This window comes from Saimiri boliviensis, chromosome 3 (assembly GCF_048565385.1).
Source record: "Saimiri boliviensis isolate mSaiBol1 chromosome 3, mSaiBol1.pri, whole genome shotgun sequence".
Classification (NCBI taxonomy): Eukaryota; Metazoa; Chordata; class Mammalia; order Primates; family Cebidae; genus Saimiri; species Saimiri boliviensis.
The window spans coordinates 137,085,008-137,110,713 of NC_133451.1; the positions used below are offsets into that span (position 1 = coordinate 137,085,008).

General features: G+C 40.5%; 1 protein-coding gene across 2 annotated transcripts in view; it reads left to right on the forward strand.

Annotated features, from left to right (window-relative positions):
* The window catches only part of TMEM154 (transmembrane protein 154), a 59,878-nt gene extending 35,124 nt beyond the window's left edge, over positions 1-24,754 (forward strand). For both annotated transcript variants that reach the window (XM_003927972.4, XM_074396820.1), the window contains 4 exons: positions 1,514-1,541; positions 2,761-2,846; positions 4,956-5,013; positions 18,360-24,754. In XM_003927972.4, coding sequence (XP_003928021.1) covers positions 1,514-1,541; positions 2,761-2,846; positions 4,956-5,013; positions 18,360-18,375 — 188 coding nt within the window. In that variant the 3' untranslated portion in view covers positions 18,376-24,754. The remainder of the gene's footprint in view (positions 1-1,513; positions 1,542-2,760; positions 2,847-4,955; positions 5,014-18,359) is intronic.
* The last annotated feature ends 952 nt before the right edge of the window (positions 24,755-25,706 follow it).

Here is a 25,706-nt window from a genome sequence, read left to right on the forward strand (position 1 = left end):
ATCACCTGTAGGGATGTTCAATTGTGTAGAAGGTTTATTTGTAGTAAAATTCCTGAAGTCAGGCATCTGCAGGAAGCTTTACATCCTACTGGAGGGTAGGAGGACGTAGCCTGCAGCTCCTGGAAGGCAAGCAGTGATGGCACGAAACTTACATCTGTGCCCAGCTTTCCTGGATTAGCAATGCCATTCAAGCTTGCCAAACCACAGGAAATTACACCAACTCACTGCTGCCAGGAACTCAGTTCCAGGTGTCTGCTGGTTGTGTCCCTCACTGAGGACCTGTGTTTCTCCAGGACAGACAAAAAGAGGCCTCTGATTGCCAAGGATCAGAAACCTCTGACTATTTGGTGGACTCCTACAACGTGGTTTGCTTTTCAATAGTTTTCACATCATAAAAGGTGCAGCAGGCCTATACTATCCACTCAACATCATTGCCTCATTTCTCTGTATGTGTGGGTTCTCCTGCCAAATGAAACAGGGCTTCAGCTGGGACATCAGGCTCTAGTTCTCACCACTTGTTCATTCAGAGCCTGATGTGCATTAGAGCCATTTTGTAAACAGTTACCTGACTCTCACCTCAACCAACAGCAATTAAGAGCAAGCTTGTTGGAAGTTTCACTATGCTAAGTCCAAAAGACTGGACATGTATTGAACCCTAGTGCTGAACAACTGAGGTTAACACCTAATCGTTTATTCCACTGATATTGACTAGGCATTTACCAGGTACTGTGCTAGCTGGCTCGGAGCTGGTGGGGATACCACGATGAATAAGACAGACACAATCCCTGCCCCTTTGGACTTATGGTCTAGTGAGAGAGACAGACAGGAAAAAAAAAAAAATCAAACAGATGAATTGACCAATGAGAAATTGTGGCCAGTACTATGAAGGATGCAAGCAAGGTGCTGAGCTAGGGAGCAACAGGAAAGATGCGCCCTGCTTTCTATAGAGGAGGTGGGGAAGGCCTCCCTGAGGAAAGAGTATTTAAGCTGGGACCCTGAGGATGTGAGGGATCCAGCCATGCAAACAGCAGGGGTAAAAGGAAAATTCCAAGGGGAGCCCTTGATGGAAGAGCCCAGATCCTCCAGCATGACTAAAGCACAGTGCCGCAGTGATCAGCATGGGGTGTCACAGGAGATGAAGCAGCAACCTTTAGATCTGGGGCGTTTTACTGAAGGGGGCAGAGAAGCAAGCTCTCGTTTCACCCTCCCTTGCCTTCCCTTACCACTGTTTTCCTCTTCCCATGGATGTAAAAAATACAGATGAACATCTGATCTGAAGTGAGCGTTCTCGGCAGACCATCCACATCTTAAAGAAAGCAGATTTCCCACGGATTAGGGCCTCTTTTGAATGTGGCAATCTGCACTTGTTTGACTCTAAGTTAATGATCGCTCCTTTAAAAATGTTACTTAGTGTCATTTCGCTCTTTGTAAAGGAGCCATCAGCTGTGGTTGAAATTAAAAGTTGTTACAGAAGAACAAAACTAACATGACCTTTATGTTCATTTCTTTTTAGATGAACTGGGAAGTGAAAACCTGAAAGTGTAAGTTTTCCCTGCTGCTTCTGATCCAACTGGGGTGTGAACAGCAACAGGGCGAGGAGGAGATTGGTGGGCAGCTGGCTTTTCAGTTGTTTTTGTTCTGACACTTTGTGGGCTCTCCTGCTTCCCAGGCCGGGCAGGAGATCACTGGCAGGGAAGGGGCGAATGTGCTGGCATCCCCAAACCCAATCCAGCGTGTGAGTGTGATTTGGGCAAGGACAGCATGACATCTGCTTTATTTCGATGTCCTACATTCAGAAAAAAGAATCCTGACTACTACCAATTTCAAGTGCATAGTAAATAGTCTATCCCTGGCTGTATTTCAAGGACGTCGGTTCATTTATTCTGATTAGAAATTTTATCACCAGGAAAGATACTTAAGCCGGTATTGAGCAGGAGAGCCTGGTAGAAGCATTAGTTTGCACAGCAAGAACCCCCGGGGATGGGAGAGAGAGGTGGAAGAAGGGAAGAATGGGAGGAGCAGGAGGAAGGGAGAGGAGGGAGGGAAGGAGGGGTGGGAGAAAAAAACAAGCCTCCACCCAGAAGCGTGTTCTGGGGTGATGCCATACCCTCCCCATCTTCCAAGCAGCCTCCTGGTTTAGAAACTGCTGCTTCCTCTGCACAGTGTACTGCCTACGCAGCTTTCAGAGCTGGGGTCCCTCCTTTCCCAACCCCATCTCCACTAACCAGGGGCTCTGTTCCCTGACTATGCACTTTGAACTTCTGCAATGAGCTCCATTTCTCCAAGAGAGAAAAGCCTGGGAATTGAAGGGACAGGTGATAACTGCAGCCTATTGACAGTGAGTGGCCTCTTGACCTGAGGCGCTGATCAAAAAACCCCAAGGAAGAGGAAGTGAAATTAAGCAAGGTTAAAATGCTAAATGTGACACCTCCCCGGAAGGGCCTCACCCTGGGAGGCTTGCAGATTTGACTTTGCACCTTGAGGGGAGCGGTCAGTCTCCTGGGTTCCCTTTTTAGTCCACTTGCTGGGCCTGTGGGCACCCACTTTTGGACCAATGATGGATGGATGTTTGTTTTCGTGGTAGTCTTTCTTCCTATTAAAGTTTGATTGCCTGGAAAAGGGCAAGCCCCCAGGCTTTGTTAGAGAATAGGGCACTAAATCAACTTCATTGTCCTCAGGTTCAATATTCTAGTCTCTTTCCAAATGAAATTAGGCACATTTCACATTTCTTTCCAACAAGCCTTTGCTCTCTATTTCTAGGCCTATTTTTGAGGAAGATACACCCTCTGTTATGGAAATTGAAATGGAAGAGCTTGATAAATGGATGAACAGCATGAATAGAAATGGTATGTGGTAACCTAAAGTTGTTTCTTCTTTCCTCTCTAGTAACAGAAAGCTGCAATAGCTTTATAAATATCTCAATAGAGCCGGGCGCGGTGGCTCAAGCCTGTAATCCCAGCACTTTGGGAGGCGGAGGCAGGTGGATCACGAGGTTGAGAGATCGAGACCATCCTGGTCAACATGGTGAAACCCCGTCTCTACTAAAAATACAAAAAATTAGCTGGGCATGGTGGCGCATGCCTGTAATCCCAGCTACTTAGGAGGCTGAGGCAGGAGAATTGCCTGACCCCAGGAGGCGGAGGTTGCGGTGAGCCGAGATCGCGCCATTGCACTCCAGCCTGGGTAACAAGAGCGAAACTCCGTCTCAAAAAAAAAAAAAAAAAAAAAAAATCTCAATAAGGCCTGGAGTGAGACAGAGCCCAATCCCACACTGGATCTGGCGCATGCAGATAGTAAACTGGGTCTGACAATACTTAATATTCAGCTCAATTGTTGCCACTTGTTTTCATTTCTGTACAAGTTGTTGAAATGGTCTTTTTGAAGCAGAAAATGGTCTTTTATTCAAGAAAGGAAATCTCTGAAACCAAATTATCTGGAAAAAGTTGGCATCTGGTATTACCTTATACATTACAGAATTTAGAGATCTATAATTTTGAACTGACTCTGGATGTAAAACTTTATCAAACATAGTATCCATAGATTTGTGCCGTCTGACGTAATAGATACTCACCAAATGTGGCTACTTAAATTTAAATTAATTTAAACTAGATAAAATTTAAAATTAGGCTTAAGTAGCCACATGCTGAGGCTTTAGTAGCCAATGGCTACTAAATGAACAGTGTGAATCTAGAACGTTTCTGTCACTTTAGAATGCTCTATTGGACCTCGTCATATAGATGGTGATATACGTACCACATATAAAAATTTCCAATTGATATCTGGCAGTAATGGAAGTGTATGTTCCTTATTTTTTAGTAAATCAATAATGGGACTTTTAAATGATGGCAGCTGTTTTTTCTTTTTTTAAATTTCTTTTACAAATTAATAAATTATTTTTACTACTTATATTAAATTAATATACCCCAGCATTATCATATAATTTGCTTTTTTTTTTTTTTTTTTTTTTTTACCCTTTATCTTTAAAAAATACCCTAGGGTCTGTCAAATTCAACACTGTATAGTAGAATTCTAAATTCAGAGACTGGTTATAAGAATTACTACTACCAGAGGCCTATCACGATATGATTTCAAAAAAGAACCACTCAGATAACTTGTACAATTTCTAACAGTTTTTCATATTGAGGAAAGAATGACTCTGTAAAGCCATTCTGTTCGAAGATGGGGCAGGTCATTGAGGTCAGGAATCTCATTTTGTTGTTTTCAGTTGCTAAAGTAATATGCATACATAGTAGAACTTGACAAATGCAAAAGAAAAAAAAGTAGAAGAAAAAAATTCACCACATAAAGGCAATCTCTTCTTACTATGATGATGTATTAGGTTTTGTGCTAGAGATTTTGTGTAACATAAAATCATGGTTCTGACATACTCACTAAAACCAGAAAACTGGGAAAGGCATTTCTATTTGACAACTAGAGCTGAGTGATTTTGACACATAGGTGATAGACTCAAATCACGTTTTTGCCCTTAAAAATAATGAGTGGTGTAATAGAAAAGAACTTACGACCATAAGATGATTGGTTGTTTTCCCATGTTACCCAATTCTTTTCTACTATGCAATCTGATGGGAATCATTCTGCAGACACATGAGAACCTCAGGCGAAGTCATCTTATTCCAGTGTCTATCCTGAGGCATGCAGATTCTAGCTTTTGGAGCACCAGGGTGCCACAAGGACAGAATAACCAAGCAGTGATGAACTGTGTCCTTTCCGGGGGCAGAGGCACATCGAGGTTTTGTATCTGTGTTATTAGTGCTTTCTCCATTTCAAGGGCTTTGCCATCATTAATCTTTTCGCCACTATCACTCCTTGGTGAGGCCATTTTTGCACATGTAACCACACAGGTCACAGAACTACGGTATTTAGCTGTATCAGGTTTGTGGATAGAAAATAGAATTTCAGTAATTAACAGTGAGTTTGCTTTTATTTTGTCCTAGCTGACTATGAATGTTTACCTACCTTGAAGGAAGAAAAGGAATCAAATCACAACCCAAGGTACTTCTCATTTCTACCACAGATTGCATGTATCTGGCAGGAAGGGGATTGGGAGCCACGGTGGAGCACTTTTTCCTTGTCTTCTTCATTCCTGTAAATTGTATGCGACAATTTACACGGGTGTATATGTACATAGTGTGGAGAAGAGGTAGTGTGAGTTACAGAAAATAGAAGGCTATGAAGTAAATATCCTAGGGCTCTTTATCTTTAGAAATAAATTAGTTTTGACATTTTCTTGCCCTTCTAAAGAGACACTGTTGCCTTGGCCTCTGTTTTAGTCGTAAAACTTTCCAATTATGACAAACCATAGGTTTGTTTACCTTGGATAAATAGATGTTTAGTAAGGAAAACAGATGGAGGTGACCGTTTTAAAGTGGGTCACTAACTATAAACTAGAGGGAGAAAATAAATGGGAATTTTAAAAAATGTTCCATTTTTACCGCTAGGTGGCTCTGCTTGATAGAAAATTTTAGTGCACTGGGGTTTGGGTATAGTTTACTACTCCACGATCTCATTTAAATTGTATTTTCTTTTGTGAGGATAGAAATGACCACGTTTGGGGTGTTTTGATTAGAGAATTGTTTTGTCACGACATGGGACATGTTGTCGGGAAAAAGAATTAATGATTCAGCAGATTGGGACTTGCTCTGCAGAGCTCAGCTGTGATCTTGGAGGTAGCAAGCTGTTGGCAGCAATCACTCATGGATACCCAGAGAGAAGAGAACTCGAGCCTATGCCTGAGATATTCCACTTCTGTTGGAATAAATGGGATAAACCTGCAGGCAGGATAAATACTCTCCCCGCATTGTTCACCAGAGGTCTGGTGCCAGTCATCTTAAATGCTTCCAGACTGCAATCATCCATCATTGGACAATCCCCGAAGCCTGAGCATTGCAAGAGAATACTGATTATTAGGCAGGGGTTGGGGCAGTCAGATGTTTATCTTTGGACCCTTTTTCTACATCTCTTCCCTAAACCTTACCTAACAATTCACCATCCTAAATGTCTCCTCACATCACAACACCACGGCCTTACTCAGACAAACCTCAGCTCTGATGCCAAAGTCTATACCTACTGTAGATTTAGGTCAATATCACTGCCCTAGGTATTTCCATGTTAATATTCTTTGCCAGTTCAGAAAGGATTCGATCCTATTTAAAAGAGAGTCCAGGCCATGCTTGGTGGTGCTTGCCTGTAGTCCAACTACTTGAGAGGCTTAGGTGAGAGGATTGCTTGAACCCAGGAGTTCAGGCTTGCAGTGAGCTACAGTTGTGCCACTGCATTCCAGCCTGGGCAATGAGTGAGAGCAAGACTCTGTCTCTAAAAAGGAGAGAGAGAGGGAGAGGGAGAGGGAGAGGGAGAGAGAGAGAGAGAGAGAGAGAGAGAGAGAGAGAGAGAGAGAGAGAGATTCTAGATATTAACAAGCAGGTGGAAGAAAACAAAATGCCAGGGGAATATAACAAAGGAATATTTTCCCCATGTTTTGACCTTACCTTGAAATGTGTAACTATATATGTCTGGTATAGGGCTGAGATCACCACTAAAACTCCATAAATATCTTAAATATCTTATTCTATCACTGATGAGCACCCTCAGCATGCCAAAAACCACTATCAGTGGTTTTTTACATACCTACCTTTTGCTCTTTGAAATTGTTGGCAACATGGAAGAAGCTTAACATTACAGAACTGTATGGCAGTGAAAGCTTCTTAAAAATTAGATTTTTGGGCCGGGCTTGGTGGCTCATGCCTATAATCTCAGCACTTTGGGAGGTCAAGGCGGGTGGATCACAAGGTCAGGAGTTCAAGACTAGCTTGGCCAAGATGGTGAAACCCTGTCTCTACTAAAAATACAAAAATTACTCAGGCCTGGTGGTGGGTGCCTGTAATCCCAGCTACTCGGGAGGCTGAGGCAGATAATTGCTTGAACCTGGGAGGCAGAGACTGCAGTGAGCTGAGATTGCACCACTGAACTCCAGCCAGCCTGGAAGACAGATTCAGACTCTGGCTCAAGAAAAAAACAAAAAACAAAACAAAAAAACCCCCAGATTTTTGGCCAGGCACGGTGGCTCACACCTGTAACTCCAGCACTTTGGGAAGCTGAGGCGAGTGGATCACCTGAGGTCAGGAGTTTGAGACCAGCCTGGCCAGCATGGTGAAACTAAAAATACAAAGTTTACTCTACTAAAAATACAAAAATTAGCCAGACATGGTGTCAGGTGCCTCTAATCCCAGCTACTTGGAAGGCTGAGGCAGGAGAATTGTTTGAACCTGGGAGGTAGGCGGTGGGGGTTGCAGTGAGCCGAGATTGCACCATTGCACTCCAGCCGGGGCAACAAAAGCGAAACTCCATCTTTAAAAAAAAATCAGATTTTTGAAATAATGAAAAAATTTGCTAGAGCTTTTACATAACTGCTTTATATTAAATTATTGTTTTAAAAGGAAATGTCTACATTCCTCTGTGGGTCCAGAGCTGTCTGGCACTCACAGGATGACTGCCAGGCCTTCACTTTATGCCCTCTCAGTGATGCCAGCACCAGCATTTGAGAACCAAGAATGGCAAATCCCAGATCCTTGTGCCACTGGGCATGTTCTGATTACTTCAAAGGTTATTATGATATTGCAAAGTGAATTTTTTATTCACTAAAAAAATCTAAGAAAAGTGCAATGCATTTAGACCAAAGCTCAGCATAAAGTAAGTTCTCAACAAGCGCTGGTTATGACTATTATCATTATTAGGAAGTTAAAACTGATGTACTGAAACTCTCTGCCTTTTGGGCTAAGAAGCCTGTATCCTAAGACCCAGCCACATCCGTTTTAGTGGATGAAGCATTATTTTTCTTCTAGTGTTCCCTAGTGGTTTCTTTCTGGACCTACCAATCCTGGGAAACCAGGAATTGGTTTGATCTACTATGAGACTCAGTTCTCCTTCATTGCTGGCATAGACCAATTAATGTTGGTGATTTCAGAATAGTCCACTTATCACTCTGGAGTTTTTTGGTGTTTTGTTTTGAGACAGAGTCTCGTTCTGTTGTCTAGGCTGGAGTGCAGTGGTATGATCACGGCTCACTGCAGCCTCAACCTCCTGGGCCTAAGCGATTCTCCCAACTTAGCCTCCCAAGTAGTTGGGACCACAGGTTTGTCCACCATGCCTGGCTAATTTTCTTTTACTTAATTGTGGACACAGAGTCTCCTTATGTTGCCCAGGCTGCTTTCAAAGTTTTGGGCTCAAGCAATCCTCCTGCCTTGGCCTCCCAAAGTGTTGGGATTGCAGGAGTGAGCCACTGCACCTGGCCCAGTCAGGAGTTTTTAAAAGGATATTAGCACCTTAAAGTTTGGATGAGCTTTCTTTTCTGTCATGATCTTGTATACATTTCTTTTTCCTATCTTGATGTTTTAATCACATTGATAATCCATAAAATGTTTATTTTGAGTATCTACCCTGGGACAAAAATAAGATTTCTTTTTTCACTATAAGCTTGTGAATTGTTAGAGATACAGGTGGAAAGTGCCTTCGTGGATCATTGGACTTAGAAGACTTATTTTCAGACCTAATTTGAATGCTCGTTTGTTCTTTAGACTAAAACAAGTCACTTTAGCTCTTTGAGTTTTAATTTATTTGTCTTGAAAAATGGAAATAAGAACATCTGTCCTTCTAGTTTCACAGGATGATATAAGAGAATGAAACCACTAGCTAGGTTTTATTTTTGTTTTTATTTTTATTTTTGAGATGGAGTTTCACTCTCGTTACCCATGCTGGAGTGCAATGGTGAGATCTTAGCTCATGCAACCTCTTCCTCCTGGGTTCAAGTAGTTCTCCTGCCTTAGCCTCCCAAATAGTTGGCATTACTGGCGGAGGTTGCAGTGAGCCGAGATTGTGCCATTGCACTCCAGCCTGGGTAACAAGAGCGAAACTCCGTCTCACACACACACACACACAAAAAAAAAAAAAAAAAATTAGATTTTTGGGCCAGGCTTGGTGTCTCATGCCATAATCTCAGCACTTTGGGAGGTCAAGGTGGGTGGATCACAGGGTCAGGAGTTCAAGACCAGCTTGGCCAGGATGGTGAAACCCTGTCTCTACTAAAAACACAAAAATTACCTAGGCCTGGTGGTGGGTGCCTGTAATCCCAGCTACTCGGGAGGCTGAGGCAGATAATTGCTTGAACCTGGGAGGCGGAGGTTGCAGTGAGCTGAGATTGCACCACTGAACTCCAGCCTGGAAGACAGAGTGAGACTCTGGCTCAAAAAAAAAAAAACAAAAAACAAAAAAAAAAAAAACTGATTTTTGGCCAGGCACAGTGGCTCACACCTGTAACTCCAGCACTTTGGGAAGCTGAGGCGAGTGGATCACCTGAGGTCAGGAGTTTGAGACCAGCCTGGCCAGCATGGTGAAACTAAAAATACAAAGTTTACTCTACTAAAAATACAAAAATTAGCCAGACAAAATTAACCAAGCCTGGCTAATTTTGTATTTTTAGTAGAAAGAGGGTTTCACCACATTGGTCAGGTTGGTCTCGAACTCCTGACCTTAGGTGATCAACCCACCTCAGTTTCCCAAGTTTTGAGATTCCAGGCGTGAGACACTGTGCCCAGCGGTAGGTAAGTTTTAAAGCACCAGGCAAGTGAAACTAATTATTTTTATGCAGTAGCAACAGTTCTTCCCCCTCCCACACTGGCATCTTAAAAGATGATTTTTAGGGCAGTTTTAGGTTCACAGCAAAATTGAGCAGAAACTAGAGTTCCAATATACCCTCTGCCCTCACACATGCACAACCTCCCCCATAATCAATGTCCCTCATTAGACTGATACATTTGTTATGATCAATAAACCTACATAGACACACCATTATCACCCAGAGTTTTCCATTGGCTTTTACCTTGTGCCTGATTCTTCCTCTGTCATTGAAATAGTACACATGTGAATTTAATGCTTCACAAAGTATGTGACAGCCATTAAAAATTGAATTTAGTGGAAAACACACTTCTCCATTCTCCTGATAAATGAAGACTTCTGGAATTCATTTACAGGGTTTTACTTTCCTTGATGCTAGAAAGACATCCCTGACATAGACCCTCTGTTACATATTAAGTCCATAGAACCTAAGTCCACCATGCTTCTGGGAAAAGGAAGTCAATCTGATAATCATCTTACACTTAATATATTCCACATTGTGAGCAAAGACTTCAGCTCTTCAACCTTCTCTTGTGAGGGTTCATCATCTCAGGTCTTTCAGAACTTTATCCATGTCTCATTGGCCTCCTCCTTGTTCGTTATCTTCCACCATCCTCATTGAATGAATATTCTTCCTGAGCTAAGGAAACCAAAAGATAGCACATGATTTTAATAAGGACCAGAGAGACGTATGAAATACTATGGGAAGTTGACACTATGGTTTCATGTTAAAAAAAAAAAAAAAAATAGGAAAAGCAGCAAAGGAATCGTGGAAGGGAGTCTTTCATAGTCTTATTTTCTATCTTAGCATCTTTTCTGTGATTCATCCCTGCCATGTGACTGGCACTGCACAGGGGAATAGTGTCAGTGGGAGGGGGGTGCTAGGTGGGATCTGCCCTCAAGTTTAAGAGAATTTCATCCCTGACCTCGTTAAGCATTGCCAACACATGGTGAGGACAGAAAACAGATCCTTTTGGTTGGTTTTATTATTGTTTGAACTTCTGTATAGAAAACATACTCTATTATTGTCTAACCCCACCCTCACAACACCCTCCCAAATGCCACTAGATAGTGGTGCAAACAAGAAAGGGTCCCTTTTATCAGGAATCTTCCAATCAAGCCAGCCTCTTCCTTCTTCCGGAGGGATTTGTAGTTAAGCAGTTTCCTGAAAGCTTGGTGTTTCTGTCTCTGCAACCTTAGGTGAATAACCACAGACAAGGAATCGCAAATGTTAGCCAAATCCGTGCCTTCTTTCCTCTTAATCTCTTGACCACAGGAATGTCTTTACATTGAGCAACAACATAGGGAAAGAATTAGGTTTGATTCTACTAAAGTGGATTTATAATTTTGAAAACACAGTCATAGGGCCTGGCGCGATGGCTCACGCCTATAATCCCAGCACTTTGGGAGGCCGAGGCGGGCAGATCATGAGATCAGGAGGTCAAGACCATCCTGGCTAACATGGTGAAACCCTATCTCTACTAAAAATACAAAACATTAGCCAGGCGTGGTGGTGCGTGCCTGTAATCCCAGCTACTTGGGAGGCTGAAGCAGGAGAATCACTTGAACCCAGGAGGTGGAGGTTACAGTGAGGTGAGATGGCAGCACTGCACTCCAGCCTGGGTGACGAAGTGAGACTCCACCTCAAAAAAATTAAATAAGTAATGATTACAGCAATAGCAAGACATTTATATCACATTTTTTTTTATGCTAGATGCCTACATAATTATCTAAGAAATGAACTAGGAGAGAGTGACAGTATACCTATTCTTAAATTACAATAATCCTGCAGTTTATTTTATGATTTATGTTTCTGAGCTCAATGTCATTATACAAATGAGCCACTGCACTATTTTTCCGGAAAAATTTAGGTTAGTGTAATAGAGAACTTTATGTGGGTTTTTTCCTGTTTCATCCCTTCTCTTTGTCATTTTTTGAGAAAGTATAATTTTTGATGCAGTTTTAAAAAGACATTTATTGAGCACTTATTATGTGCCCAACACGGTCTACATCATGTCAAAACAATCAGTTAAAAATAAAATAATTTGAGTAAACTTAGAACTCAGAGACGTTAAGTGACTTGTTCAAGTTCACATGGCAGGTTTGTATCTGATAAAGTTCAATCTAGAGAACAGTTTTCTTTTACAAGTGCTTTTTTATTTTCTTTTATTATTTTGTTAAAATAAGAGATATTTCATAAATTAAAAGACAAATTATGGACTAGAAAAAGAAGAACACTCCGCTGCAAGAAAGCCAGCCACCAGGAGGCTAATCTAGGAGATACCGGGTAAATGATGTGTCTGTCACGCAGCACGGTCACTGGCAATGCTTAACCATCAATTGGAAGAAAACAGCAGTTTTGTGTAAACTTCTTTTTGGCCTCTCTGCTCAAGTAAATCTTTGTGACCACTTTTTTTCTTTGTTTTGAGGCTTATTTCCTCTTTTCTTCTTTAGTCCCTCAAAGTCATTTAAAAGTACATAGATCTGGCTGGGCATGGTGGCTCATGCCTGTAATCCCAGCACTTTGAGAGGCCAAGGAGGGTGCATCATATGAAGTCAGGAGTTCGAGCCCAGTCTGGCTAATATGGTGAAACCCCCTCTCTACTAAAAATACAAAAATTAGCTGGGCATGGTAGCAGGTACCTGTAATCCCAGCTACTTGGGAGGCTGAAGCAGGAGAACTGCTTGAACCTGGGAGGCGGAGGTTGCAGTGAGCTGAGATGGCGCCATTGCACTCCAGCCTGGGTAACAAGAGCAAGACTTTGTCTCAAAAAAAAAAGTATATAGATCCTCCTTGACTTAAAATGGAGTGACTTACAGTGGGTCCTGATAGACATACTGTAAGTAAAAAAAAAAAAAGAAAAAAAAATCATGTCAAAAATGCACAATATTTTCAAATTACAATGAGTTTATCTAGAGATAGCCTCATCATAAGACAAGGAGTGAAGTGAATGCCATCACTTTTGCTTCATTGTAAAGTCAAAAATTTGTAAGTCAACCATTGTACGTCAGGAATCATCCGTAATTCAAGTGTTAAATGTCAGTTTCCCTAAAATCTGAGCTTGGTATTTTAAGGGATACAAAGTAACAGTTTATAATCCTGCAGGATGAAAACCTCAAATAATATTCTTAAAACACAGATGCATGTGCCCGTGTGTGTGTGCATGTATGTGTTGGACGAGGGAAGATGTACTAACTTTTAAAAACCACAGCATTGCTTGAATAGTGGCCCAGATTATGTCTACAACGTGGGCATGATCTATGCGCATGTCTAGGCTTGCCTCTGATGTTAGCCAGATACATTAGCTCAATCATTCCACCTGAGACCAGGCCTCTTGCAGGAAGGAGAAAGGACATTCTCTTGATGAAGAAAACGGGAGCCTGATCGAATTGCTATGTGACTCTGTGCTAAACTGATCTCTGCACTTCCCCAAAAAATGAGTTAGAGAGCATCATAACACAAGAAAGGTTTAAGGTAGGTTTATTGCCATCTTTGGAGACAGAGTACATGAGCTGTGGTCATAACAAGGGATTGTTACAAGATAGACTGGTCAGGAGAACAAAGATGACTTATCTAAGCCTGACTGCAACAAAGGGGCAGTTATGAAACAAGGTATTACAGTTGCATCTGTCTTTATTTAACTGGTAGCATGCCCATTGCATGCCTTCTTAAAGAAAATGATACAATGATGCTTTTTAATCAATTACATTTGGTTTCATTTGTCAGTCTGTTACTACACAGGCTTTTGGGAAAGGTGTTCCACATTCTTTTTTTTTTTTTTTTTTTGAGATCAGGCCTCACTCTTTTGCCCAGGCTAGAGTGCAGTGGTGTGATCTCAGCTCACTACAGCCTCCACTTTTCCAGTCTTAGGGAACCCTACCACCTCAGCCCCCACAAATATAAGGTATAAGGTTGGTACAAAAGTAATCACTGTTCTTGCCATTATTTTAATGGCAAAAATCATGATTACTTTTGCACCAACCTAATAGCTGAGACTACTGACACAAGCCACCAAGCCCAGCTAATTGTAAAATTTTTTGTAGAGACAATGTCTCACTATCTTCCCCAGGCTGGTCTCGAACTCATAAGCTCAAGTGGTCCTTGAGGCTCCAATGCCCCTGCCTCCCAAGTTACTAGGATTGCAGGCATGAGCCACCACACTTGCCCCACATTCTTAAAATATCTAACGTTCCTAGAAAAATTGCTCACTAACGTTAGCATCGTATATAAGTTACTAAAACTGCTTTCAGACTAAAGGATTGAAAAGGGACGACTCATTTGATTTGTTGCAATTCTGTGACAGTTTGCTAGGATCTTTTTAACATGGAACTCTAGGATTTTTCAGAGTTAAAAATGTCTGGGTTTATTTGATGATTTCACAGAGATAATAAATAGCCAAAAAGACAACAGGAAACATATCTAACTAAATAAAGGAATGAGTGTTTGGAAGAGAATGCCTCCAGGCTCAGGGGTGGGCCAGGTCCCAGCTTGCTGATTTACCAACACGCCTTAAGTCCATTCCACCACAAGTACGAGTTGCTACACTCTATGAGTGGCCTGATGGCCCAGAGGTGAGGCAACTTGTATCCTGTTTGACAGTGCTTGTCAATATCTCATGGTCCACAGAGCTGTGGCAGTGGGCACCATACCTTGAGCTGCTTTTCCTCTTTGTTGCTTTAAGTTAAATAATTTCTTGTTTTTGGACAGTGTCCCATGCTGAGCCTTCAAAATGCTTCTCCTTAGAAATGCAAAGCTTGTTTTGGAAGATGGTTGCTGAAAGTCTTTGGGTATCTGAAACAATATTCATGCTAGTGTTTTACCAGCAAACACTGGCTACTTACTGTAAAACCTGCAAAATAAGGATTACTAACATTCATTCATGTGTCTGTGTGTCAGGCCTGGAGTATGGTATTTTACCTGCATTTTCTCATTTATTATTTACAAAACAATAAAGCTCATGGTATCATTATGTATGTTTTGCAGATGAGATGAGATCAGATCACTCTGGCTAAGAAAGGTTAATTTGCCCAATGTCATAGGGCAGGAAAGTGAACCCTGATTCAGACTTGGGCCAATGACCCAAGACTCTTATCTGCTATGCTAAAAAAGCCATTCGTTAGCACTCATCAACATTGGTAATATCATAAAGGCAGCACAAACGTAAACTACCCAGGGATAAACTTAACTGAAAAAATGCAGGCGATAATATAAAATGTTCAGATTTTTATTGTGGCACATAAAAGACTTGAACGAATGGAGAGGTATACTGTGTTCCTGATGAAAGACTCAACAATGTAAAAATGATCATCTTAAATTCAATCCAGTCATCTTAAAAATCCCTATGCACATTTCATCTGGAAGAATAACTGTGTGCAAATAGCCAAGGCAATTCTAAAAGAAGGAAAAAGTGCAATTGTAAGATCGAATAAGGATGGGGAGTTCACAGGGAGCATGTCATGCTTGATCAACAATTAAAACAGTGTATACCCAGAACCAAATTAGAATTAACATTTCATAGCAAGTGGATTATTTATTTAATAAATAGTCTTGGGACAGCTGACTAACATATGACAGGGGGATTTAGAGATCAACCTCACGCTTTATACTAAAATAGACACCAGTTGAGTTCGAGTATTAAAAAGAAAGAAAAAAGCCAGAAAAAATACGGGAAAATATTATATACCTCTAAGGAGGGAACTAGTTTGAAAGCATGACACACAAGTCAGAAACCATGTTTGAAAAAGCTAGATTTAATTACATTAAAAACTCAACATTTCTGTACTTCAGAAAACATGATAGTCTGGGCATGGTGGCTCACACCTGTAATCCCAGCACTTTGGGAGGCTGAGGTAGGTGGACTGCTTGAGCCCAGAAGTTCAAGAGCAGCCTGGCCAACATGGCATGACCCTGTCTCCACAAAAGTTAGCCAGGTGTGGTGGCACACAACTGTGGTTCCAGCTACTGGGGAAGTGGGGGAAGGGGGTCGAGGTGGTAAGATTGCTTGAACCCAGGAGGTTGAGGCTGCAGTGAGCTGAGATCTGGGCACTATACTCCAGCCTGGGCAACATTGTGAAATTCTGTTTAAAAAGAAGAAGAATAATTGTCCCATTTTGAATATAAGTGAGACAATTAATAAGTAATTCAACAAAGGAAGAAATTAAAATTACCAACTAAGCTTTGTAAAAGGTTTAGTCTTTGTAGCAATAAAAAGAAAGTCACAGTGAATATGATATTATTTTCACCTATTAGAAATACAAAGAAATGAAAATATTCAATGTTGGAGAGGATGTGAGGAAAAGGTTATTTCCCTAGAGTAGTGTTGGAAGAATAGAAATTGTAAAAATTTCTAGGAAAGAGAGATAATTTGACAATGGGCTATTAAAGCTTTAGAATTGTATAACTTTGACCTAATAATTCCTTGTCTAGAGATATATGCAAAGGTAACAATTAGAAGTTTCCAAAGATGTAGTAATGTTTGTAATAAATAAAAATTTAAAATTCGAAGTAGCCTAAATGTTTAACACTAAGGGATTGGCTAAAAAAAATTCTTTGATTTAGTGAGACAATGGAATGATATATAACCACTAAAAATATATTGTATACTTATTAGCAGAGAAAGATGTTTACATGTGAATGAGAGTGAGAAAGCAGGTTACAGAACAATATATAAAATACGATCCAATTTTTGTACAAAAAGGATATATATCATTATCACAGAAAAATCTCTGAGAGAATAAATACAAAAATGTTAAGGTAGTGAGATTATTGGTATTTTTGTTTTGCTTATTTGCATTTTATATTTTTTAACCAATGAATATGGACTAATTTTTAAATAATTAACTGTAAAAATCACTTCTATTATAACAGCTGGACAAAGATTAATGTTGTGGACAAAAAAAGGACTTTGCCTATGTTGCTCAGCTGTATGTTACACTCGGCTGCAAGTGGCTGCAATTTCAAGATAAAGTCACAAAAAGTAAACATGCGATTCAGAGACTTATGTTCGGTAGAGATAGACTCCTGCATATTTGAAATATTATCTTACTACCACCCAGTTTCCACTTACTACCACCCATTCCAAGAAATGAAAACTCATTGGCCAATTGAAAGGTTATTCAGGGTGACATAAGTGAAAGGGGTTGTCACATCTACTCTTCACATGAAACATTTCTTAATTTTTAACCACGCTTTCATTTGAAATACATTTTGACATTTTGATATAATCTTTTTTATTTTGTTTTATTTTATTTCATTTTTTTGAGACAGGTGTCTCTCTTACCCAGGCTGGAGTGCAATGGTGCAATCATAGCTCACTACGGCTTTCAATGCTAGGGCTCCAGCAATCCTCCCACCTCAGCCTCCTGAGTAACTCGGACTACAGGTGTGCACCACCACATTTGGCTAATTTTAAATTTTTGTAGACATGGGGTCTCACTGTATTGCCCAGGCTGGTCTCAAACTCTTGGACTCAAGCAATCTTCCTGCCTCAGCCTCCCAAAGTGCTGAAATGACAGGTGTGAGCCACCACGCCCACCCTCGTTTTTACTTTTTTTCACTTCGATGCCTCAGATAAAATTCTCTCCTCCTCCTCCTTTCCCATTGTTCTTCTGTCCTTATCATCACTTTTGTCCCTGTCTTTAAAGCAAACAAACACCACACATGAACATATACATGTCTCCTGCCCTTTCGTGGATAGATCCATCCATTATCTATCTACTACTTATCTACCTATTTATCTGTCTATCTCTTTATCCATGTGTGTCTGAATTGCCCTGAAGTCCTTTTAGAAACACATGGAGCTTCACTGAGCAGGCGAGCACTGAAGTAGGAGTCAGAAGAATATCACCTGTTGCAGACTCTACACACCTAGGCGCTCGGTAGATACCAGATCTGTTGTTCATTATCATTCACGCACTTCCTTGGAAGCAGAGGTCACTTCAAATAGAGACCTGCTAGGATGTGAGTGAAGGGAGTACAGATCTACAAAGAGAAGGTCGAGGAAGGGCGGTGCTGCCTGTCTTCCAGGAGACTTGGTGGAACTATGGGCCCACCAGGAAAAAGCTGTGGGGCCAGATACTTGGCAAAGACAGCCAAGTTAGAAGCAAAAGCACAAATTAGCCAACAGCCTGGTCATGTTCAAATACGATGTTCCTCATTTATGTCTGCTCACACCCCAAGATGCCCGATGTTTGAATTCTAAATGACACTGAGAAGGCCCCTCCAGATCCTTTGTAGGTATGAACAAAACGGGCTGTTGAAGACATGCCAGGACCACAAACTCTTGAGAGAAAACAGCACGTGGAAAATTTGTTTTAGAAAAAGGCAATTTGGCATGTATTCATAGAGAACGGGATTAGATTTATTAAACAGGGAACCCCCAACTCCATCTGGTTCTCTCTGCATCAGCACTGGGGAGGGCTATGAAGAGCGAGAGCTAGGGATTATTTTCTGGCTTTCATGGATTTCTTCCTCAGAGATCAAATATAAAATTAAAACTGACCTTCATTTCAGAAATTGTAAGCTAGACACCACTGGCTTCCTGACATCTTGCGATCTCTTCGTTCACCTCCACAATGGAGAGACCAGCTCTCTTTACCTTCTTAAAAATATATTACTGTTTGTGTATGTATGTGTGTGTGTGTTTATGTTTTGTTTTGTTTTTTTTTTACAGTGACAATGAATCCTAAACCTGAATGGCTCTCATGTTTCCCAAGAGAAGCAGCCCCTGAATGAGTCTGCTGAGCCTGCCAGAGGATGAAGAGGATACGAATTTAATTAATTTCAAATCAACATAGATACAAGAACCTTTTGCTGTTTCTTCCAACGCCCACTCTTCCTAATGATGGCATCACTTGCACTTGGAAGAATGTGCAATTGAGAACTACTAGGAGAAGGCCTGGCTGCCATCCATCGCTGCCTCCGAGGGTGGAGAAGGAGGCGGGTGATGTGCTCACTTCTGATCAATGGGTGTTGCCTCCTCTCAGCCTATTGATTCTAGCTCACTGTTCTCACTCTGGTCATGCTAAGTCTTATTCTAACTCACTGCTCTCACTCTGGTCATGCTAAGTCTTCTTCTAGGTCACTGCTCGCACTCTGGTCATGCCAAGTCTTTGTCACCTTTCTGCTGCATTCCTTAGGGCCTAAAGCAGGAACTTGTTTTATCGATGGTTTCCTTTTGGGTCACTAACCAGCTTTGGATAATTTCCTCTGATTAGTCAAGTCCTCAGACAGGTAAACTACATTCAGCAGGAACTTTTCTTAAGGAGTGTTATGTCATGGAAAAGTCACCAAACACAGCAAGTGTTTTAATGGATACACCATTAAATGGCAGTCAGTAAGCTCTGCCTTCGAAGAAGACACAGTGAGAGGGTCCACAGTCCTGATGAGATGGCGTTTGGTAACTTGTAGATGCTGACATGGCCAGGTCCGGTCACCTTTGGGAACGTCTCAGAGAAACTGGGAATCTTCAGCGAAAGAACTAATGTTCTCCTCAGCTGAAATTCCCTTGCTTGTCAGCATTTCTGCAAAGCTCACACTTGTTTCACCGTACCTCCCTTGTATGTGCAGGTGGGGGTCATCTGTCAGCCTCTATGTTTCAGAGATCCTTAAGGTGGTTTGAAACAAACAGAAGAGGAGCAGGAAATATCTGTGCCTGTGGTGGATATCACTCATCATGCTTAGCATTCTCTCCTGCCAAGCTGGGACAAGCCTCATGTCCTAAGACAGCACTCCAGGACGTCTCTATCAGTCCATCAGAGATGACGTTCTCTGTGATATTTTTAACATCCTTGTGCTAAAAGCAATGGCACAAAATGGAAAAGGGTCCATTGACCACACCTACTCGAATGAAATTGATCTGCATTTATTCCTTAATTGTCTAAATCTGACTTTAAAGCAATCTAGCAAATTGAGAGTCTTCAGCTGTCCTTGGATGCCTGATATTTTATTCCAAGAAAGAGACAAAGAAGGAAAAATTTATTTATTTTACTACCTACATATGAACTGAGGGGAGTTGGGGTTACCCAAACATTTGCTGCTCAATCTTGTGTCTTGTGCTTGAAAGTCTGCCCTAATGCATAACAAAAACTACTCCTTTTCTATCTTTTAGGATCCCTTTAACAAGTATTTGCCTTCTGAACTACATGGATAATTTCAAAGGCAGAGTTCCAGACCAGAGAGGTCTTTCCATACAATGAAAGCTATAACTAGCTGGTTGTGTTTAACCACTGCTATCACGCTATCCTGGGACTACATAGAGCTTTGACAAAAGACAGACTTCACGGTCCATAACTTCAACAGATTTGTCTGTCATAGTCTCACCAGCACATCTGAATGAGGCTTTGTGTTTTCCTTGCTCTCTTGCATGTTCATTTTCAACTCACGGCCCACAGTGAGTCTCAGATATTTATGCCAAAACTGCATACAATTTTTTTTCTGAATCGTAACTTGTCTATTTTTCTGCCTGTATGTGCTGCTTTCGGTTGGTTCTCATCAACATTTTGACTCCCAGGAGAGCCACCATTTCCTTCTTTTTCTCTTTAGGTATCTAAGATCTTTGAACACTTGGCCCTTTACATTTGATCCAACTTTATCAAATAATGAACTTTTAGAAGTTCAGAGAAGTATCTGGGGTCCTGGAATCTCAGGTTGATGAAGCCATATTTTATAATATGATAAATATATTCTCATTCAGTATTTTAAATAATTTCAAATTCTAGAAGAAGAAACTTTCAGCAACACGTCATTGAGTTTTTATCTGATAAAGCTATAATTACGCAGTGTACAAAGCGCTTTTTAAAAACATAGTTTATTCTGTCAAGGTATATGAAGTTAGTATATGGCCAGAACAGTCAAGCCTCAATTCTTGTACCTTGTGCCTTTTTATTACTGTTCAATCAATAGACACCATATGTTTACGACAATTTCAAGAATTGTTTTTAAACCCAAACTTAATTTTATGTTTCAGACTATTGTTAGTATAAAAACAAAAGCTCACTAATTTGCCCTAATTGGATAGCCAATCAGAACAAAATCTGACTTTAGAATATGTAAAATATATGTAAGTTTGATTGCATTTTTGTACATTTTAGGCAAAATAGGTTAACAACATTGCCTGGTCAAACTTCTCAGGAAACTCGTTTTAATAAATATGTAAAAATACCCATTTGCAACTCATGACCCGATGGTGTGACTCCTCCCTCTGGGAAGGACTTTGTTACCTAAAGGGAGACCACAGCCTGGATCCACCTTGACGTAGGTGGCACCTGGTTAACCACGTCAGACAAGTGTGATGAAGATGAGTCAAATTGGTCTTGGGAAAATAATTTCACCGTTTTTTTTTTTTCCTCCCAGTTATGCTATCTAATACAAGAGAACCAAAAGCTGTAAAATTATTTTTTTTTTTAGAGACAGGGTCTCACTGTGTTGCCCAGGCTGATTTCAAACTCCTGGGCTCAAGCAGTCCTCCTGTGTCAGCCTCCCAAAGTGCTGGGATTACAGGCATGAGCCACTGAGCCCAGCCAGCTGTAAAATTATTATATTCATTATTACTATGTGCTATTTCTCACCCTGACTTCTGTTTTTTTTTTTTTTTTTTTGAGACAGAGTCTCAAAGCTGGAGTGACGTGTCATGATCTCAGCTCTCTGCAAACTGCGCCTCCGAGGTTCAAGCAATTCTCCTACCTCAGCCTCACAAGTAGCTGGGATTACAGGCCTGCACTACTATGCCTAGCTAATTTTTGTATTTTTAGTAGAGGCTGAGTTTCATTATGTTGGTCAGGCTGGTCTCAAACTCCTGACCTCAAGTGATCTGCTGGCCTTGGCCTCCCAAAGCTCTGGGATTATAGGCTTGAACCACTGCACCCAGCTGCACCCTGACTTTCATTGTAATCTCTGGGTGTTTTCTGTAACATACCTGGGCAATCAGGTTTATGGCAGAATTGGCCCTCGCGGTGCAGGCCTTCCAAGTCCAAGTCTCATTTTTAGTAAGTCTTCCTTTGTTCCAAGCCCTGGATCCACCAATTCCAACAACCTGAATCCATGAATCCATCTTGTTATTGACAGCGAGGCAGATGCTTCTGCTGATCACCACAGCTTTAGCAATGGAAATGAATGTGTTAAAAAAAAAAAAAAAAAAGAAAAACTTGTCTGTTCTTCTATTTTGGTTGCTTAAACTATTAATTCACACCATCTCTGAAAAAAGGCCTTATGTTGACTAAATAAAATGTAGGCTTTAGTTTCAGCTTCTGTCAGAATTAGTACCAGTTCTGAATCTGGTGGAGTGATAAGACACGGTTTCACACTGGGAGGACGCTGCTGAAATTCTCTCTGTGGGAGAACATGGAAATTTTATAGTGAATTAAATTAGTACATGTGACTTTTTCACATTCAGAGATATTCAGGATGAATTCTGGGGTTTCCATTTAATAGCTGTAACAGGCAGTCTAGAACAACTTCACATACAGAAGCATTTCTGCTATGTGACAATGACCAGAACAGTTCCTGTATATTAGTGGAGAGAGGAATCTGTCAAATTGCAGAAGCCAGACAGCCAATTGCCTGAATTATTATTATTATTATTATTTTTTAGCAACTCTTTGACCTTACCTTGATACTGTCTTGTCTGGCAGCAAAGTTTTATTTTCCTTTTAGTCCTCTTAGGGATTGTTGTTGTTGTTGTTTTTAAATTTAAATTTTAATTTTTTTGAGACAGGATCTCACTCTGATGCCCATGCTGGAGTGCAGTGATGTGATTATGGCTCATTGCAGCCTCAACTTTCCAGGCTCAGGTGATTCTCCCACCTCAGCCTCCCAAGGAGCTGGGACTACTGGCACGCACCATCATGACTGGCTAACTTTCTGTATCTTTTGTACAGATGGGGTTTCACCATGTTGCCTAGGCTGGTCTTGAACTTCCAGGCTCAAGCAATCCTCCCACCTTGGCCTCCAAAAGTGCTGGGATTACAGGCATGAGCCACTACACCAAACAATCCCACAGTCTAGGGATTATTTGTACCTAGACTTGGTATTTTGTTTGTTTTGTTTATGCCCTACCACCTTTTCTAAATAGCATATAATGTTCCTGGGATAGCAGTACATACAATTGTGTAAAATAGGGCTTTGTGTGAACTCTGTACATGTGCTAAGCTCTTTCTGAATGATATTTTAAGAGGTTCCTAAACCAAAGAACTTAAGATGACATTTAAGAGGTTCCTAAACCAAAATACTTAAGATGACGTTAATTTCATGAAGACTGTACAAGATTAGAAGTACAACGCAGACCTGTTTAAGACAAACAAAGGTGAATAGGCTTTGGGCTTTTTTTACAATGAGATTTCAGGTACAGAAGGCTCGGGTAATGGTACTCCTCAGTTCACCTCACATTATCAGTAGTCTTTAGTATTTTGTAAATAAGTAACTGGACTTTTATGAAAAGCATATTCTTAACCATTTCTCTCTCTCCTTTTTTTTTAAGATGGGGTCTTACTCTGTTGCCCTGGCTGGAGTGCAGTGGTACAATCTTGGCTTACTGCAACCTCCACCTCCCAGGCTCAGGCAATCCTCCAGGCTTGGCTTCCTGAGTAGCTGGGATTATAGGCGTGCACCACCACATGCACAGCTAATTTTTGTATTTTTAGTAGAGAAAGGGTTTTGCCATGTTGGCCAAGCTAGTCTCAAACTCATGGGCTCAAGTGATCTGCCCACCTCAACCTCCCAACATGTTGGGATTACAGGCATGAGCCACCATGCCCAGCGAGTTTTTATTTCTTTGGTCTGCATGAAAGGACTAAAGGAATGATATGTAGCTACTACATTGCAGCAAACAACATTTTTCCAGTGTAAAAACCAGTGGAAAGTAAGCATTTTATTACTCTGACTTAGATGAAACTGCTGAAATTATAAACAGTGCCAGGAACATGTGAAAACTCTACATGTTTAATAAATGCCCACTTTCAGAAAGAGCAGGGATTATAGGTATTCAGCAAGTTAAAAAGTAAACTGGTAGATCAGTAATAATTTAACACGTGTATCTTATATTTAAAGTTAACTGAAAATTATGTTTAAAAAAAAAACAACCACTGTGTTTGACTCTTTTGTTTTACAAGCGATGCAAAGTATCTAGGACTTCAGTTAGGTCATCAGATGCCATATTTTCCACTTAGCTTTTGTCCCAGCAGCATGTAAATTCTACCTTGTAAGCTTCCTATAAGAAATGGTCCCAGCCAGACATGGTGGCTCACGCCTGTAATCCCAACACGTTGGGAGGCCAGGAGTTTGAGACCAGCCTGGCCAACATGGTGAAACCCATCTCTAAAAAATGTGAAAATTAGCCAGGTGTGGTTAAACCTATAATCCCAGCTACACGGGGCTGAGGCGCAAGAATCACTTGAACCCAGGAGGCGGCGGTTGCGGTGAGCTGAGATTGCCGTGAACCGAGATTGCACCACTGCACAATCAGCGGCAGAGCAAGAATCTGTCTCAAAAAAATAAAGAAAGAAAGAAAAGAAAAGAAATGATCCCATTGCTACCGATTAGAACTAATTTGTAAATCTATCAGAATGTTAAGATTGATGGAAGGTTTTAGGTGTTTTTCTCCTACTTTGAATACTGAGAATAACATGTATAATATTTTTCCAATATGATTCATAATTTTGTAAATGTCAGTATACATGTATGTATATGTATAAATTATTCTCGACTCCATGTTTTTTAAATAAGTACATGTTTGTGTGCTAAATTGCTCATTTAGCAGTGATAGATCGAAAAACATAAATTGAATTAAAAATTAAGCTCTATAAGGTATGAGGAATAAATATCTTCTACATGAATTTCTGTGTAAGGAATATCAATATTTATAATAAAAGTGTATTTGAGGGTAAGGTATTTGTTTACTAAAATGCTTTATTCACTACGAGTACAGAGGTGAATTATGCCTCTTTCTAAGGAAAAGTTCAATTTCTGTGTCTATGAAAAAGAATTTTTACCTTTATAATTGCACTCTTTTGATCCATACAATTATTTAAATAAATGAGACAATATCAATTCAAAAAGTTCTTAAAGAATGGGACCTGCTTTGTATATCTAAAATATATTATTACATTCTGCATATCTAAAATATACTATTATATGATTTTGTCTTTATTCTTCCTTACAAAACATTTTTAAATGAAGGAATGAGATGTTTATGAGAAAATAACTTTCAAAAATATTTTTAGTGGGCTGGGCGTGGTGGCTGACATCTATAATCCCAGTACTTTGGGAGGCCGACGTGGGTGGATCACCTGAGGTCAGGATTTTGAGACCAGTCAGATCAATATGGTGAAATCCTGTCTCTACTTAAAATATGAAACTTAGCTGGGCATGGTGATAGGCGCTTGTAATCCCAGTTACTCAGGAGGCTGAGGCAGGAGAATCACTTGAACCTGGGAGGTGGAGGCTGCAGTGGTGCCAAAATTGCACCACTACACTCCAGGCTGGGTGACAGAGTGAAACTCTATCTCAAAAAAAAAAAAAAAAAAAAAAAAAAAAAAAAAAAAATCTGGTAAAAATGGAAAAATCCACAAGGAGAAAATCTCTTTTTTCCTGGTTATGAACTTTTCTTCATGCTTTTAATTGTAGCAAGGCTGAATGGCAGATTCATAAGATTTAGATAACATGAAGACTTCCTTGAATAAGGATTTATTCTTTCAGCTCACAATGACCAGTCAGTACTGTCGACAAACAACAGGCAGGAAGATTTCTCCTAAAAGTCTCAACTAAAGTTAAACCTGGTCAATGAGGACATCAATCTACCCCTAGAAACTGATGCAGAGTATATTTCTTCCCTGTTTTCACTAGAACTTAGCCAGGCTGGAGATAGCATGGACCAAAAGAGCACACAGTCCCACAGAGTGAGGGAAAGGATGCTAGGAGAGATTGATAATCTCGACTAGCATTTCGCATGGGGATCAGTTAGGAATTAAGTTTCTAATTCAAGGTAAGCTGGTATGGCTGCTCCCTGGTCATCTAGGACACAAGT